General features: G+C 37.4%; 1 protein-coding gene across 9 annotated transcripts in view; it reads left to right on the plus strand.

Moving 5' to 3' along the window:
* The window catches only part of nrxn2b (neurexin 2b), a 1,142,582-nt gene that overhangs the window by 782,084 nt on the left and 341,793 nt on the right, over window positions 1–18,705 (plus strand). Inside the window, exon 1 of one of the 9 annotated variants that reach the window (XM_033983236.2) lies at window positions 5,660–5,980. The exons of the other annotated variants lie outside the window; for them this stretch is intronic. Within the exon in view, the coding sequence (XP_033839127.2) occupies window positions 5,698–5,980 (283 nt within the window). The 5' untranslated portion in view covers window positions 5,660–5,697. Of the gene's footprint in view, window positions 1–5,659; window positions 5,981–18,705 lie in introns of those variants that run through there. 9 annotated transcript variants of the gene reach the window in all.

The following is an 18,705-nucleotide window of genomic DNA, read 5'->3' on the forward strand; positions in this document are numbered from 1 at the left end:
CTCTTGCTTTGCTCACAAATAATCTGACTGGTTACGGAAGAAATGGCATCTGACATGAAAAAATAAATAAATAAATAAACTAAATCAATAAATATATAAATTAAGTTAATCTTAAGGATCTTAAAGAATGTTATATCTTTCTAACATCTTTCTAACCTCTAGCTGTCTCCTCCCACTCAGTCTACTCGATCATTCAGCGAAAGTGTGACATTTCTAAAAGTTGAGCTTCATTTAAAGGTTATACTTAAAAAAAAAAAACTTAGTGTGTATTAGAGAGGTTAAACTTGAAAAATGATAATTTAAATGCTATGTTTTGAATAAATAGAAAGATAGCCCTTTTTGTACCTGGAAAAACTCTGAGAGATATAACTGGTGACAAGACTCTTCAGAAATTAGTATGGATTTTGGTTCCCAGGCAAGTGACCACCCATTCTCCTCTGCCTCGATCCCTCTGCCTGTCTTTCTATCTGTGCTGAAAACGTCTGCTCTCTCTCCTCTCCTTGGTAATTTTTCCGCTGTTGTCCTCCCTGGCCCGGCTCCTCCTATCCCAGCAGAGATCTCTATCGCTCCTGATTCATCTCATACACAATCTCTGTGGCTTTCACTTTGCACTTTGCTTCGGTGCCTTCCATCTTACTCAGGGCGCTGTTGTCCTTCTCTCAGAAGTAGAAGAGCAACTCTAAATGTGTGTGAAAAATACAAAACTGCTGAGGATACTGTGTGATGTGTGTACAAGTAGTTGCAGTTTTACAAAAATATTGCTTGAGTTTACCCAGAACTATGATTATTTGTAGAACTACGATAACTGTACAGCCACTACTATTGGAATACTCCAATCACTGCATCTATCATTTAGGATAGCAAAGGGCTACAAGCTTATGTGCTATCACTACCATTTAGACAAATACTTCTGTTGGTACTACTAATGCTACTACTATTATTACTACTACTTACTAAAGAGCAATTTCTACAGTTAATAATACAATTACTATCACCACTACCATTAACCAAGTTCCAGTTTCCGCATGAGAATTCTTCCTAGAATTACAAAAATCTTTCAGAAGTCCAAAAGTAATTAATATTGCCTAACATAATGAAATGAAATATTTTACACCTCTGCTTTACCTAATCTCCAACTGTCCCAAAATATCTTGCTCTCTTCTGGCTCCATTTGGAACAGAGCATCTGAAATGAGTACACAGTGTGCACGGGCATAATGTAATGGTGAACGTGCTGAGGAGAAGAATGAAGGTTTGAATTTTAAAAGTTGATGTGTTAAAAATCATGACAAAGAACAGGGAGGTGATGGAGGATGAAATTAGTTAAATCGATGCACAACTGAATGTATACCATGGAGGCGTAAAATCTTGAGGAGAAAATTGCTATTTTCTATAACATAGAAATATATATATTTTATATATATATATATATATATATATATATATATATATATATATATATATATATATATATATATATATATATATATATATATATATATATATATATATATATATATATATATATACACATACATACACACACACACACACACAGTGGTCCCTTGTTTTGTCACCGGGATTACGTTCCAAAAATAACCCGCAATAAACGAGCTCCGTGCAGCAAACTTTATTTTTTACAATTATTATATATGTTTTAAGCCTGTAAAACCCACACACTTTATTCAGTTTTCTCAGACAGGCATTAACATTTTCTCACATTCCTCTCTTGTTTAAACACCCTCAAAGTTCAAAACCTTCATAGATTCGTAGATTAAAAAAAAAAAAAAGCACTGTATTATAAAAAGAAACCAAATACGATACTGTACTGTAAATAAAAATGACAGCTTTTAGAAATACTGTAAAAAATTTCATTTTAATGATCAACCTAGAAGGTTGGACACATAAGAAATGATTAATAGTGACTCACACGTACTTTACAGTTCCTCTGACCACGCCTCTTTGTCCTGGCGCTGCTCCGCTGTAATGTCTCGTAATGTTCGTTTTCCTGCAGTCAGTCACTGATTCACAAAGCTAAAGCAGACTCCATCCGCACAATGCTTACAACCCTCTTTGCATCCATACTTATTGCTGCTGTCATCCTTATGTTATCTCATGGACACGCGTTTTGGCTGCACTGTGTTTCTGTGGCGTGTCTTCAAGCGTCTTCTATTCAACTTGTCTTCAACCAAATTCAAACCAAATTAATCTAATCTAACAAAGATGAGAAATTTTTTGTGAAATATTGGCTACTGTAATCTGTTAATTATTATCAAAATTTGTGGGGGAGGGGGGGGGTGCAACTTGCCCACACATGGTTTAGTATTAGTCCTAGTTCTTTTTATCTTTTTTAATGATGATTTTTGCTATTGGGTGTAGCATAATATCATAAAAGAATTTTTTTGTTAATGATGAAACTCATTATGCCACTGTACTTATCCAGACACTCATCAATTTATGGCAACGCCATTTCTATTAAACTTTGCAGTAATTAAAAATACACACTTCTTCAATACTTTACGATGTGAGTCTGGTCACCGGTGAATATCCCTCTATTCAAATGACAGGTGGATTAGCCAACTGGGGAAACACATGGCCCGTCTATACTGGCAAAAATGAAGAAAAAAATAGCACTGGGGACAGAAGAACATCGCAAATTTCTGTTATAATAATAATAATAATACATTTTATTTATATAGTGCTTTTCAAGACACTCAAAGTCGCTTCACAATACATACAAGAATAAAATATCACAACATTTACAACATAAAATCAAACATTAGCTGTTGAATCAATGAGCAAACCACTAAAGAATGTTATTCTGAAGTGAGAGCAATTTGCTTTTATTTGTAAATGATGGTGACCAATGAGCTTGCATGATCAGGTTTGGCTGGGCTTGAGATGCAACGGAGGCCGTGGGGATTTTCATCAGAATAATAGTTCAATTTCACCCCTTGAATTGTAACCTAGATTGTTCACAATTGTGAACAATCAATTTGTCAATGTCAATTTGTTCAATATTTTCAAGTTCAACACTTGTCAGAACCAGTTTTGGGCTTCTGCAAACATTGAATTAAAAAGTATAATGACTTTTCATATCAAGTTCCATGTGGTAATTTTTTACCCCCCTGGAATAACTTGCCGTTTTGCATTTCCTTTATAAACATATTAGGCATGTTAGGTAAAAGTGCAAGATTTGTTACATTTAATTTATTAACGACATACTTGTTTCATCTAGATACAATCACTGGCTCTGTCTATTAGAAAATATCAAATTTAACCTTGAAATTAAATAGCTTTTCAGTGCTTTGTAGATTTTAAAGCCTGCGCTCTTGATAAGCATCTCTCACTAAAAGCTTAAAATGTAATTATAGGTGTTGACAATGGAATAGCCTGATTTGATATGGGAATATATATATATATATATATATATATATATATATATATATATATATATATATATATATATATATATATATATATATATATATATATATATATATATATATATATATATATATATATAATATATTTGTTTTTTTTCTGAAAAAAATACAGTTTTCTTGGACGCTTGAATTGATGTTCTGAATATTACTGTTGACAAATATATTTAAATTATTCATTACAAGTGTACTATGTAACTCTTCTAATGGAATGCTGTATTTGCAGAAAATGTATAAAAATGTTTCATTAGTTTCAGTTTCATTTTTGATGCTCCCCTTGCTCCCTGTGCTAAGTCACTTCCCTTTCATAGTGCGATCATAACACAATCACCATGCATCCTGCTGATGAAACTACTGCATATCACATCAGGTTCATGAACAGTTGTGTACAGTTTTGTATCATGCTTTTGTTTATGTATGAAAAATGGATGATGTACTGTAGGCTTGTGGATGACATCTAAAACCTCTCCAGGCATGTTTTTGTTGAGGGAACTTTATCACGTGGTAGACAGCTTGGAAGTCAACTTTGCACAATACCCTCTCTTTAATATTAACATGCAAAAAGAATTGCTTCCTTTGATACTGATCTATAATTTGAGATGTCTTTAGACTGCATCATTTTGCTGAGAGCGCTTCCTGTATAATGCATATGCTTTTCTATTCTGTTTGATCCCATCTGAAACACTCACACTGTAATATACGCGAAAACAGACAAATAAAAACATTCTATATATCCTCCACAAATATTGTATAACTTCTTCAACCCTCGAAGGTACCCCATCACGCCTCCCCAATGCTCCTTTCCCATCCATTCATTCATTCTGGCGTCTATTTGTGTAAACAGTCAAATCCGTCCTTCGCCTCAAATCCTTTTCTTGCATGCGCGTTCTCTCCTACCTCCTACCACCTTCCCTCCTCCCCTCCATCTCTCCACCCTCCCTTCCTCTCACTCTCTCTCTTTCTATCTCTCTCTCTCATGCTCTCTCTCACTCCATCGCGCATCGACCAACCAGACACACAAACACTCGCCTGTCTCCTCTCTGCCCTGTATGTACCGGCAACAGAAGTGCTCCTCTCTTTTTTCCGCGTCTATCTTTCTACTTGTTTTTTCATCCTTTTATCTCACGCTAGATAGCGTGATCGGAAGGGACGGTCGATCCAAAAGAGGAAAGAAAGAAAAAGAGAAATTTATAAAACGCAGAAAAGAAGAGAGAAACAGTGCAAGCAGAAGGGATGTTGCTGCAGCTCCTGATTCAATTAGCATGAATTTCACAGCGGTAGCGGCAATAGCAACGGCAGACTCGTGCGGTGAGCCAGGAGGCGGAGGAGAAGGAGAGCAGTGTCCCTGTGCCGGAGCTGCGCGAGGAGGACCACTGCCTGCCTCTCCTCTCCCACAGCATTCTGCTTAGAAGGAGGAAGAGGTGGCACAGACAACGGCACGGATCACTGCCTGGAAAAGAAGTCTTGGAATCTTTCGACTCCTTGGATTTCCAAATGTTCTTGCACTGCTATTGTATTGATTTGATATCTAGTTGCTGACCGTTTTGTTAGACTTAATCAGAGCTCCTTCTGAGATACCAAGCACGGAGACGGAATTTTGGACTGCTCGTTTATCACAGCACCACCCCCCCACCCCCCTTCCGATCTCCGAGTTGCTCCCTGCGTGGCTTCGACTTGTGATGTGATTTCAAGTACGGAATAGTGGTTTGTGTCATCCAGCAGGCTTGGAATACAGGTGGAGGAGTACAGCAAGGAGCAATTGTTTTTTTTTTTGTGGGAAATCTTCACAGAACAATTACATTGAAGTAAAGGCGATTTTTGGAAAAACAGTCAAGATGGAGTCGAGTTTCTTAATGGATGTTAAAATGCTGTGATTGTCGGAAACTACATATCCTTTGGAAGTTGTCTACAAACTCTGTCTCCCATATAGGGAGGTGATTCTTTCAAGTCATTCAAATTAAATCTTGTGGATACCAACGCTGCTCTAGACTCTTGGATTTTTTGGGTTACCTCTTTTCCGCAAGGATTTTGTGTTTTATCTTTCTTTACGGAATTTTAACGGATCTTTTTGTCTTGGCTTACTTTTTGTTTTTTGTTGTTTTTTGGTTACATTTTTTATTTTGTTTTTTTTTTTTCAAACCCCTTGCCTTTCAGCAAGGGGATCATGGGTGGCGGATTCCTTTGAGATGTTCACTTCCTGTTTGTGTCGTTTGAGGGGGAGGGGCCTCTTGCTCTTCCTTTTAGGCCCCGTCCCCATGGAAAAGGAGGCGGAATTGGAAGTGGAGGAGGTGGACGGAGGTTTGCAACAGCAGATTGGGCAGCAGCAAGGGGCAGCGTCACCAGCCGTTTGGGCTAGCCCAGCGTTCTTGTTCCGGCTAGTGCTATCGCTAGCCCTGCTGGTGTTCCCATGCCCCGCCGTAGCCGCCCGTGTGTCCTCCTCCCTCAGTACCACACACCATGTCCACCACTTCCACAACAAGCATGGTACCGTGCCCATCGCTATCAACCGGATGCCCTTCCTCACACGTGGGGGACATGGTAAGATAGTCTATTGTCCATGTGTTTTGGAATTTCATGCAGTGTTGTGTTGGTTGGACACTGGAGTTGGGTATGAAGTTGCAGAATTCCACAATGGTCACTTTTCCCTTTACTGAAAAATGTAATGTCTTGGGGTAATTTTTACCCATTTCCATAAAAAAATCTACATTGCTCAATATAATATTTATTAACTGAAATAAATGAATTGCCTAACTACCGAAAAAAAGAACATAGCATTTAATAAGGTGGCTAGGTTTAACTTATAACGTATGACAAGTGGGGTTAAAAAGACCATGCACAGTAAGCTCAAAATTTACAGAATATAGAGCAACATTTGAATAAATACAGGTACAGGTGTAAATGAAATGTCTAGTTCTTTCATGTTGGCAAATCCATTGGGGGTTGAAATAACGGCATAGGTTCTGTGTTATATACTTCAGTAGTTTTAATACTGAATTGTTTCAGACGAATGTTGCACTTCATCCTATTGTGATCAGTTGAACTTCAACTTGACAACATGTGGGGTTATTCGAATAGGTGACACTTGGAGGTATTTAGAGTGACAAGTTGGAGGACCACTGCTGTAATCATGGTGTTATTGACAACAAGCCTGCGCTCACTCCAAAGATTGACATGGATCTAAAGGGTCAAAGAGAGATAATTTTCTTCAGGGGTTTGATTTATGGTGGCAGAATTGAGAACACAAGCCTGGCCAATTGCTCCATCCATCTATTGATCTCTGTCATGTGTGGAAAGGGAGCCAGGCCTGGGCATATAGCCCCTCCCAATAGGCCATGCTATTGATTCACATCCAAGTATTGGCTATGGATGTTACCAAAAGCTATCCTCATATGGTTTAGTTTAAAAAAAATCCAGTTGCCTGCTTAGCTTCTTCCAGCAACCATCTTTCCCATCTTGAGAACCATCCAATCACCATCTACAGTTTATTTTTTGTTCAAGGTGCTTACTGTCTTTTAAAAACACAAAAAACAGAACTATTTCATTTTAAACAGTTTGCACTGTTCCAAAGTTATTCCTCACTTACCATATGCATTCCGAGTATCCTAATTATTCATCGTTTTTCACAACCCTTAAGAGACCAGAGTGGAGTTTTACCATCACAGTAATGCTAACAACTAGCATGCTAACCACACATTTCCTGATCATCAGATGTTTTATAAATAGATGTAGACAGTACTAAGATGGTTTATTTTGACCCCTAGAGCTACTTATACAATAGCTCTATACTGGCACAAGACAAATTTTGCTGAAAGACAAAGAAAATTCAGGTACAGCACTTTTAACTGATCAACATCAAGCGTTTAAACTAGCTTGCCTCTGCGCTAAACTTGGCTTCCTTTCTCATGTGTCACTGTTACATTTTGTGTGGACAGAAAATCCATTGATAATTACTTGAACGTTGTTTTTTTCGCCCTACTTTCTCCAAAGCGCAAGTCTCACCCGCAGTCGATGAAGTGTGCTAATCTGTTGGGTATGTAGCAGTCTCCATTAGGGTTTTCACAAGTATCGAAAATCAGATACTAAACAATAGTAAAATTTGTATCGAAAGTTGACACTCATTTGAGCAGGTATTGATACTAAAACAGTTCACAGGACAGAAAGGAACCTTTCATGAATAGCTTTAGAATGATATAGAGATGTATCAGAACAAGTATACTACTACTATATTAGTATACTAATATACACCGATGGACTTGTATGGAATCTACCTGGCTGACTGAGGGATTAACACAGTTAAAAGGCCACATTGTAGTATAAAAGAAAGTCCTATGATTTAATGTTAAAAATCACACTCTGTTGTCTAAAGAAAGAGTGTTTTTATTATCATCGTAATCAGTACTGCGTATAGAGTGTATTCCTAAGTATCAAAATCAAATAAAAATTTTAGCATCGTTACAACACTAGCCTCCATCACACATTGACAACTCATTTGGCATCACCATATTTGACCCCACTCACATTTCATTCATTCTCTTTTAGTTTTATTACATGACAAGATAGAACATATTGATTATTGAGGTTGCTCTTTGCATACGGTTTACAACCTTTTTCTAACTCTCCTGCTAGTCCTTCACTTAAAACATAATCCTGTATAAATCAATATGACTTAATCAATAGCTTATTCTTGGCCCTTTGCAAGCTGCTGAAATTATCTACCCAATCCCTTTTGGTCTCCTGCAATGGATTTCTAGCTATCCATGCATATTGTCTGCGATTGCCAGTACATGCGTGCAGGCTACAATGTGACCAGGCACACAAATGAGGGCTAACCCGTGTAGCGGAGTAGACAGCTGTGGAAGAAGGGAAGGGTAGGGTAGGGCAGGGCATTGTCGCTGTCAATGACAAATTCATGAGGCAGTCAGTAATGGTGCTAAGTGGACTGTGATGGCTGGCAATATTCAAGAATTGATTTGACTTTTATTTTTCCAAGGCATCTCCAGTTGCTCATTAGGTTTCAACATTTATGAGAAGGTTGTCCATATTTCTGTCAGGTCGAGTTTGGGTATTGGTGTGATAGTCTCTGAAAAAACAAAAATGATCATGTATTAAAAATATGCAAGGAAATCATGAATATGTTTTTGATCTATAGTTTTACATTGCATCTTAAGAAGGTTGTTGAGCTATTAATGAGCATTTCAGAGGTTGTCAGAGGTGGGTAGTACTTGAGTAAGTTGACAAAAGCTATATGTTATTATGTTGTATTAAATGATTTGAACATTTGTGTTTCATGCACCACTCCTTTAGGTATGATTTTGTTTCTCATTTTTGTGTCTAACCTTTGAAAATACCTGATTTTGTATATTTCATGCATAGTACTTGCAATTACATCAACTTCAAATTATAAATCAGACATAGATGTAGACCTCCATGTATTATTGTCTTGACAAAAAAAAAATTAATAATAATTAAATGAAAAAAAAAAAAAATGTAGGAACTAATTAATGGAAAAGGCCACTTAAACATTTGTACCCCACGTACAATTTTACAAAGGGGTAAACAGGAGCCAACAAAAAAATACACCTTTAAGGAATTCATTTTAAAATCACATGAGTATATCTTTCAAGATTTCATTCAATTTAACAAAACACACATTTTTAAGCAAATTATAGTCCTATGCTTTCAATGAAATGCCATTCCATGCTATGCTCAAATTACATTTTGTCACAAGGTAAAAGGAAGCATCTATGTTTTAAATATTACTATATATATATATATATATATATATATATATATATATATATATATATATATATATATATATATAGTGTGTGTGTATATATATATATATATATATATATATATATATATATATATATATATATATATATATACACAATATACAATACAATATTAATAGTTATGAGATTATCATAAAGTTACAGTTGTAGCATAAAGACATATTGAACTTATTCAAGAAAACCCAATGGTACAATCTGAAATTATATATAACTATATAGCTATGTAACTATATGTATATATTTTATGTGTGTGTGTGTATATATATATATATATACACACACACACACACATAAAAGCCAACCTTATGAGGTATGCAATATATTTATATAGTAAGTAATGCCGGTGCATTGGTAGCAAGCTAGCTATTGTTTAGGAGACACCCTGTGAAAGTTATGAAAAGCTTTGATAAACTCATTCCAGTGAAAAATTGGGATGCGCTGAATGCATAAGGCAAGTGAAGCATACGTTTTGACCACTGCAAACCATCTAAAAAAATTTTATTCTGTGTTTTTTCACGTTTTTAAGATGGTAAAAATCAGTGCAGCGCTTCTAAAATGTTGTACTATTTCAAACTCCTATGTGTCTGTATCTTGCTAACTAAATCATGGTGATACAACTGACCTTCGACCTTTTTAGCTGTTAGCCTATTGTTGCCGAGCAGTTGCCATGACCTCAGAATAAATATCTTGTTTTTCCCACTACCTTATTACAGCCGCATGAAGAAAGGAGCAAATACATAAACCACTGAAACATATTTTTTCCTTTTTTTCATGTATTGATTTCTTTTCCAGCAGCAGGGCTGGCTGTCAACTTGGGTTTGAATGCAACAATAAACAAGGCCGCAGCATACCACTTTCAGATTTCCCGATGATATGAATGCCTCACGGACTGGGAGATGAAATACCTGACACAGTGTCCATACTGCCAAATATGATATGGGTTTTTTATGTAAAAATGTCATTCCATGTCCCCAATATTTCTATTGTTACTTCTTATACAAGTTGACAGTATATGACCATTTTGTCAACCTTTTGTGTGATACACTGAACCTATAGCGGATATATTGTACCTTGGTCAGATGAAAAATTTGATAATAAACATTATTAACAAGTCTAGATTTTATGTCAGCAATTGGCTTGTACTCCATATAGAGTAGGTTAAGATGAAGTTGTAGTAATAGTGGTGTGGTAACAGTAGTAGGAATACAAAGAAATGTGTATGTCAATACTTTAAGAAAATGTCCAAAACTATAGTAGTAGTAAAAGGTGGTGATAAAAAAACTTTATGAAACACAGTATTGGATATGGTTTTGTGATGTAGTAGTAATGGTAGCAATAGTAGTAGTAGTGCTGTTTTATATGCTTAAGATATTGCTATTATAGTATGCCGTTTAAATATGACAGTATGACACATGTAGTTGTTAAACACATTTTGAGAATAAAAATGGAATTCAAAAGTGTAATTCTCCAAAATCAGAATTGAAAAAGTTTTTAGTAACAGCATCCAATCACATTCATGTTACCCATACATTACAACAGAATATTTACCATTTTACCCTGTCCTCTACAACTATGCATTTTATTTCTGTTCAAATGGTCCAGTTAATCAATGAGAGTACTCAATAGCAGCGTCTTATAAAATGCTTGCGTTTCTTTCGTCCGTTTTTGTCGAGCCGGGATAATTGGATTGCACCTCTCACATCTCAAGTTGCTAAGCCATTTAAATGGACATAATTAACATCCAAAATGGACACTGGCGGATTTATGCCTGTCAGAAGATATGGTACGGTAACAGAATTGGTCTGCTGGCACTGGTACAAGGGGGCTGGGTTTTCATTGTGTACTCCAAATACTTTTCTGGTTGTCTTAAATGTTCCACCAGGGGGGGAAAATAACTAATTACAAATGTTCACATTACAATCTGGTCACCGCTCACTCCGTCACGTCTTCATCATAATCATGCCCATGGGATCAGATTTGTTAATTTTTTAGTGATGCATGTGCAATGAAGGACCTCATTGTTCACCCATCGTTTTGAATAAAATTACTTTAATTATTTCACTCACCTCAGATTAACAGAGTTTAGTGCTTTGCTCATTGATTCTGCAGAAGTCCTTGATGCTTTTCAGGCCCTTGTGATTGTGTTTCCCTCGTAAGTAGCCAGCAGTTTTAATATGGACAGACCATGCATGTCCTTGATTGGCTAATCCACCTATGAATCATTCCCATTTGCAAACGGGGATAACCAGACTCACATATTCATGAATTATTGAGTTAGTGTGTATTGTAGATCACAGGCAACATTTTTTAGCCATGTGAAGCCATGTCATTAGCCTGTACTTTTAAGTAAGTTCAAATTAGTCAGTTAGGGTCAAGATGAAAGATGTAGAAGTTAGGTTTAATTGATAGAACACAGACTGTTCATTTACCATTTTATTAAAGAGTATTATTTTCAGTCCATAAGCAAATACCGCCTTGCCAAACAATAGCAGTAGCAGTATTCTTTATTCTGTGTATTAATAGTATTTTTTGTACTAGTGTTAATAAGGTTGAAAATGTTTCTTTCAAGCTAAAATAAAATATGGACTTTGTTTACCTATCAATGGATGCAGTAGTAAAAGATGGTTGAGTAGCTTTTATTGGTAGCTGGTAGAAGATACAGTAGTAATTGTAATACTTGCTGTGGTACATGTGTCCTTGGTTAAAAAGGTCAAATGTACCAGTACAATTAGACTATAGTTGCAATAGTGGGTATAGTCAGTAATGGCAGTACTCGTAGTAGTATTATTAACCCTGTAGTAGTAGGAAGTAGTAGGAAAACTACATTCTTTTCATTAGTCTTTCTGTTTGTAAGTTATAAGTAACACATATACATAGTGCCAAATACGCAAGCCAAGACGTTGCCCTATACTTGCTTGTTTGGCTTTTTTTTCCTTTGGCAGTTCATTCAAGCAGTTACTAATATCCGCCGACGCTACTACCACTGCTGTTTTTCTCTCATTTGGACGATGTAATTTTTTTCTTCACAATTTCTTCACAATTTCTATTACCTTCCTAGCCCGACAATATAGGTTGCATTCACATGACATCACAACATTGTAGTTTAACACTGAGCTGGAAGGCATTGTAGAATATTATGGTAGAATTTGCTGTTGAACTGCCAGGTTGTCTGTATGAAACAAAAACTGGCCAGTATAAGTATACAAAAGTATTTTAGTTTTTTCAAAATAACCTCAGAAAGTGGTGCCATTATTCAATTCCAAAGGCGTGATTCTTGTCAGTTGAAAGCCCTGAGATTAATACAGGTTTGTGAACCCAATCCCAAATAAATAATGATAAGATTTGTGGAATGTTCAAAACAGCAAATCTCCCATAGAGTTACATAAATCCTTGCCCACCATTTCAAATTATGACAAATACTAGAATGTGAACACAACCTAGTAGAATTATTGTGTATTATTATTATTATTATTATTATTATTATTTTGTCTGTTTGTTTTTTTCACATAATTTTCAATTGGTTTCATAAGTAGTTCCAACTTGGGCCTAGTGTATGGAGTGCTTGCCGGGAATGCCTTAGTATTGTCAAGCAAGTGGCATAGCTTATTACCAGCGCTAATACCCCACTTACTGATAAGAGCCCTCCTGCTTTGGGGGGCCATTTGGAAGTAGTTGGTGCATGGATGGATGAGTTCTGTTGGACAAGGCTAATAGCTGGATTTCAGACTGGACTTTAAGCATTTGGTGCAAGTATTGATTCCCACATTGCCTGTAGCTATACGGAGCATCAGTTTTGTTATAGAGAGAAGACAAACGGCTTAGGCCTGCACTAATTGATGATGGACTGTGTTACATTGCACTATAGGCCCAATGGTAGCTGCTAAGATTTGTTTATGAAAGTAAATGAAGTGAGTGAAGTTCTTTCCCTCTGGTGTCTGTGTACTCTGGTGAGTGAATGGGTGAGTGGTTACTTCATGTAAAGCGCTGTGAGTGCCTTGACATGTGGAAAAATTCTATATAAATGTGACTATTGACCATTGAATTTAGAAAATATTATTCATTCATTCATTTGCAATTCTATACTTAATTTGAACAAAATCAGCAAATATTTGGAATCCAGACTAGAGGTAAGATCTTAAGCCCAAGCCCGAGCCCGAGCCCGACCCGACCCGAATTTCGGGCCGGGTCGGGCCTAAAATGTCAATCATTACGTTCGGGTCGGGTCAGGCCGGGCTTCTCTCTAGCTGACTTTTTAAAAATAAATATATGTTTATAAAAATGTATACTAAAACGATGTGTGGATACTAAACTTAGGAATACTTGTTATTAAAAAAATAATTTGGATAAAACAGAGAAGGCGCTGTAAGGTAATTGCTATTTAACTACTAAACAGGAGCCGCAGAGCCAGAGCATACTCTGCGCACGTGAACGCCCCCTCTTAATAATCTTCCCCTCCGCAAGTCCGCATCTATTTTGACCTGGTATCCCTGATATGGAGCAGCAAGAAGTAAAGGATAAACTAAAGACAGGGGAACTGAAAAGGCAAACACGCACAGGCAAGAGTGAGGTGTGGAAATGCTTCAAATTGATTGTTGAAAATGCTACAGAAACTTGCGTTGGCTTCGCTGAATGTAGTCAATGTGGCGCTTTGCTTTCATACGAGAGCAAAAAGACGCACCTCGACGCTGAGGAGGCATTTAAACAGCTGTACTGGCAAAAGTGATGATCGTCAAACATCTATATTATCATTTGTCCCAAAGACCGCACCTCTTCGCGCTAAGCAGGCCATCACAGACAACTGCGTGGACTTTTGCTGTCAGGACCTTAGACCATTTTCAGTAGTTAGTGGCGAAGGTTTTTTATTAGTAGGCTTATTTTTACGCATGTTTAACTTTGTTTGGTTCTTTATTTTTTTTTATTTATCCTCACAAATAAAATATGAAATTTCGGGTTTGCTTCGGGCTCAGGCCTGCAAATCAAGTTAATTGGTCGGGCTCGGGCTGGGTCGGGCTTTAATACCCGCGGGCCTGGGTCGGGTCGGGCTGGATTTTTTAGGCCCGATCTTACCTCTAATCCAGACCACACAGGCATAAAATTAACTTATCAGTAATTTAATACTGTAAATATTGTTAATATTAAAATCTGAATTTGATTGGAGACTCCGAATAATGAAATCAGAACCAAACAACAACTAAGAACGTACCTTTCTGGACTAAAGACCATACTGAGTTAAACAAGTTAGTGACCATTATACTAAAGCTACATAGAGCTACTAGAACTGTGTTGATACTGTCTGACATCATGGTACAAAAGGCCCTATTTACCATGACAGCTGTGTAGCTAACTAGTTGGTATTTTCATCTTCATCTTCAGCAAAAAGGTTCTGGTTTCGGCACTCGGGTTTCCCCCATCAATGCACAATAGGTAAAATTCTCCAGCTAAGACAGTCCTGACAGGCTGCCACAGAGGCACTCAAATGCACAGAATGAATTTCTGCCATGAGGAATAAATAGCACCTAATTTTAATTAAAACTTCCCCTTAATATATCATGATTTAAAGTATAACTGGACATGAAATCTGCCTTTTTGCTACTAAATTTTGTATATAGTCTTTGAATAAAATTGTATACTGGCCCTAGTACTTTTTTAATGCAAACTAAGTATATTTGCAGCTTTGTGGTAAAAAATAAATAAAAATTGGTTTGTCTCTGTGATTTTGGGTGGAGCTTAGGTGTTTAGGCCCACTTGAACTTTTAACAGCTGTACAAAAAAATGTGTATGTTTCCATAGTCACACCATTGCACCTCAAACCACCACCATTTAGCAAACTGTTCTTCCCCAACACCTATTTTCCATGTACACTAACCTAACCAAAATCTAAAAGTCATCCATTAAGCTGTCACTGCAGCAACCAACCTACCCCCGGGTCTAAGCCTATAACATCCCTGTGCGATTGGAGAGAGCCCGGACCCCTTATCTCTCCTAGCTCTCTCTCTATTTCTCTTCCTACACTGTCATTATTATGCTACCTCTGTCTGCCTTTCACTCCTGCAGGCTACTTGGGCACCTCCCCTCCCTGAAAGCACATACACAATAAGGAGAAGAGGAGGAAGGAGAGATTGATTTCAGACTTCTACAGCATTGCGGGCGCGGCGTGAGGCGTGATTAGTCCATTCAAATGCATGGGCCAGATTGGACTGGGATTGCATGTGGTCTAAGCCCTCAAATAACTATGCATGGTGATTACGTGACGTGGTTGTGGCTGTGAGGAAATTGAGAAATAGACTGATCATGGTACATCAAAGCCATGGAATTTTATTTTAAAATCAAACAAACTTAATAACAACCTTTTAATCTATGATATAACACCCCTGCTTCACTTAGCCTTTTAATCGATTTAGCTACGCACCTCCCATTCAGCTTGCTACACAACCCTAGCATTAGCCTGCCCTCTTGATTAACCATGCCCATTGTTACCATTGTAGCGGTGTCATGGATAAAGTGTTCCCCCTGGTTTAGAATGTCCTCACCGTCACTTGGCCACGATGTCATGGCGTTGGCAACCTTCTATATGCTAAAGGAGTTCATTACTATCTATTCCGATACCTCACCATGCACCACTTCGTGTCCTGATTGCAGCTAATTGGAGAGTTGTCGAACCATAGCGCTAATGCTAACTGCCTGTCTCTGGGTAAGTCACTCTCGTGAGCTCGTTTTGGAGAGATCTGAAGGGAAGGCAACAGTTTTTCCATGGCGAGTTAAAGCTAGCCGAGGATTGTCTTCAAAGCCGCTATAAGCTAGCTAGGTCAGCCGTATGGTGGATCATATGTAGGTTGCAATTGATGTTGGCCATATATGTTTTTGCACAGATGATGATGCATGTGCAAACCTTAAAAATAGTCAATATTTTTTCTTTTTTTCTTTTTTTTTAGATTCAATTAATGATATTTTAATGGTCACTGTAAAACTTTTGCTAATTGCACTTATTTGAATGATCTGATTTTGCTATGGCACTTGGTTTTCCCAGCGGTCTTCCATCCCATTACTAACCATTCCCAACCCTTCTTTGCTTCTGAGATCAAACGAGATTGTACATTCCAAGATACAACAGTAAACATGATTTCCTTGTTTGGTGCAATTAGTGGCAATACACAGTGTCAACAATGCTAAGGGGCTATGGATTATGTAATGTTTACCTGTTAGTAATTAATGCAATAGTGATCACGTTGAATTGCTGTGAGCTTGTGCCAATGTAAAAAAAAACAAAAAACATATTTATACAATACATTACATAGCACAATATGGTTGGTGATAAGACTATTTTTAAAGCAAAAAAATTTGCAAAAAATATTGTATTTCAAAATTGATCAATTAGTGTACCTTCATCATTAACTCACTTGAAGTTGTGTTTAGAGTGATTCTTGCATATTTCAGTAAACTGTACTGTCCTGCATTCATAACACTATATTTCTCTGATGTCACCTACTCCCTATCCCTGTTCACTCCTCTGTACTTACGTTGTTATTTTTTATCATTTAACAGTGATAACCAAGTAAGTCCATACTCCCAAACTGCCACTAAATCCAAACCCACTAGCACACCAATGGCTTGTTTACATGTGTGATCGCTCTGTTAACATCAGCACTTTTCCACACGTCTTTCATGTATTACGAATACAACTAGCCAGAACTGGTCCCATGTGGTGTAATCCTTACTTGAGCAGCCCCTGCATCCGATCCAGCGGATTATAAATCTTATCAAATTTCAGAAACCGATCTTTGTTGATTGAAATGCAGATGTTCCTGGAGATCTTAGATGTAGACCATTTTATCCTCAGGAGTGATGCTGGGAGTAGTATAAACCTGTCAGAAAGGATTACTAAATATTTTGTAGCATTTTTGTTAAGGTAATGTTAGCAATGGAATGCTTGTAGGTTTTAAAAGTGACACTAAAATCGTCTAAGTGAATTGTGAAACCAAAACTGTAATACATTTCTCATTTTAATTTCAAATGTTCTTTTTATCTATTTTATAAATTCCTTGTGATTACAAATATATTTAAAAAGTTTAATCGCATAAACAAATATGTCCGTTTAGATTTTTTTTTTCTTTTTTTACCATATTCTAGAGATATAAGCAATGACAATAAAATATAGTGAATTTAATCAAGAAGGGATGGAATTTTATGTTGATAGCAATAAAATGCATGTATATGTGTGTGTATATATATATATATATATATATATATATATATATATATATATATATATATATATATATATATATATATATATATATATATATATATATATATATATATATATATAGTTTATAATAGTCACCAAATGCAGATCAGCTTAGCTCAGTAATATTAGAGTTTGTGTGTGGATATCTATCTATCTATCTATCTATATATATATATATATATATATTCCGCCGCGGGTGGTCTCATCCCCCTTTTTCCACACTCGGGACCTCTACCAGAGGCCTGGGAGCTTGAGGGTTCTGCGCAGTATCTTTGCTGTTCCTAGTATTGCACTTTTCTAGACTGAGATGTCTGATGTTTTTCCTGGGATCTGTTGTAGCCACTCCTCCAGTTTGGGGGCAACTGCCCCGAGTGCTCCGATGACCACGGGCACCACTGATACCTTCACCTTCCAGGCCTTCTCCAGCTCTTGTATTTCTCTGGTTTCTCATGTTCCCTTTTCCTGATGTTCCCATCACTTGGTACTGCGATGTCCACCACTACGGCTTTGCTTTGTTGTTTATCCACCACCACAATGGCTGGTGGGTTCGCCATCACCATTCTGTCAGTTTGTATCTGGAAGTCCCACAGGATCTTGGCTCGATCATTCTCCACGACCTTTGGAGGTGTTTCCCACCTTGATCTCGGGGTTTCCAGTCCGTACTCTGCACAGATGCTTCTGTACACTATGCCCGCCACTTGGTTATGCCACTCCATGTATGCTTTCCCTGCCAGCATTTTACACCCTGCAGTTATGTGCTGGATTGTCTCAGGGGCCTCTTTGCACAGCCTATACCTTGGGTCTTGTCTGGTGTGGAAAAATGGGTCTCTATTGCTCTGGTGCTCAAGGCCTGCTCCTTTGCAGCCAGGATGATTGCCTCTGTGCTGTTCTTCAGTCCAGCTTTCTCCAGCCATTGGTAGGATTTCTTGATATCAGACACTTCAGTTATGTTCCAGTTGTACATCACGTGCAGGGGCTTGTTCTTCCATGATGGTTCCTCTAGCACCTCTTCCTCTGCACTCCACTGTCTGAGACATTCGCTGAACATGTCATCTGTTGGGGCCTTGTCCTTGATGTACTTCTGGATCTTGGATGTTTCATCCTGGACTGTGGCTCTCACACTCACTAGTCCTCGGCCTCCTTCCTTACGGCTAACGTACAGTCTGAGGGTGCTGGATTTGGGGTGGAACCCGCCATGCATGGTTAGAAGCTTCCGGGTC

This window comes from Periophthalmus magnuspinnatus, chromosome 18 (genome assembly GCF_009829125.3).
Source record: "Periophthalmus magnuspinnatus isolate fPerMag1 chromosome 18, fPerMag1.2.pri, whole genome shotgun sequence".
NCBI lineage: Eukaryota > Metazoa > Chordata > Actinopteri > Gobiiformes > Gobiidae > Periophthalmus > Periophthalmus magnuspinnatus.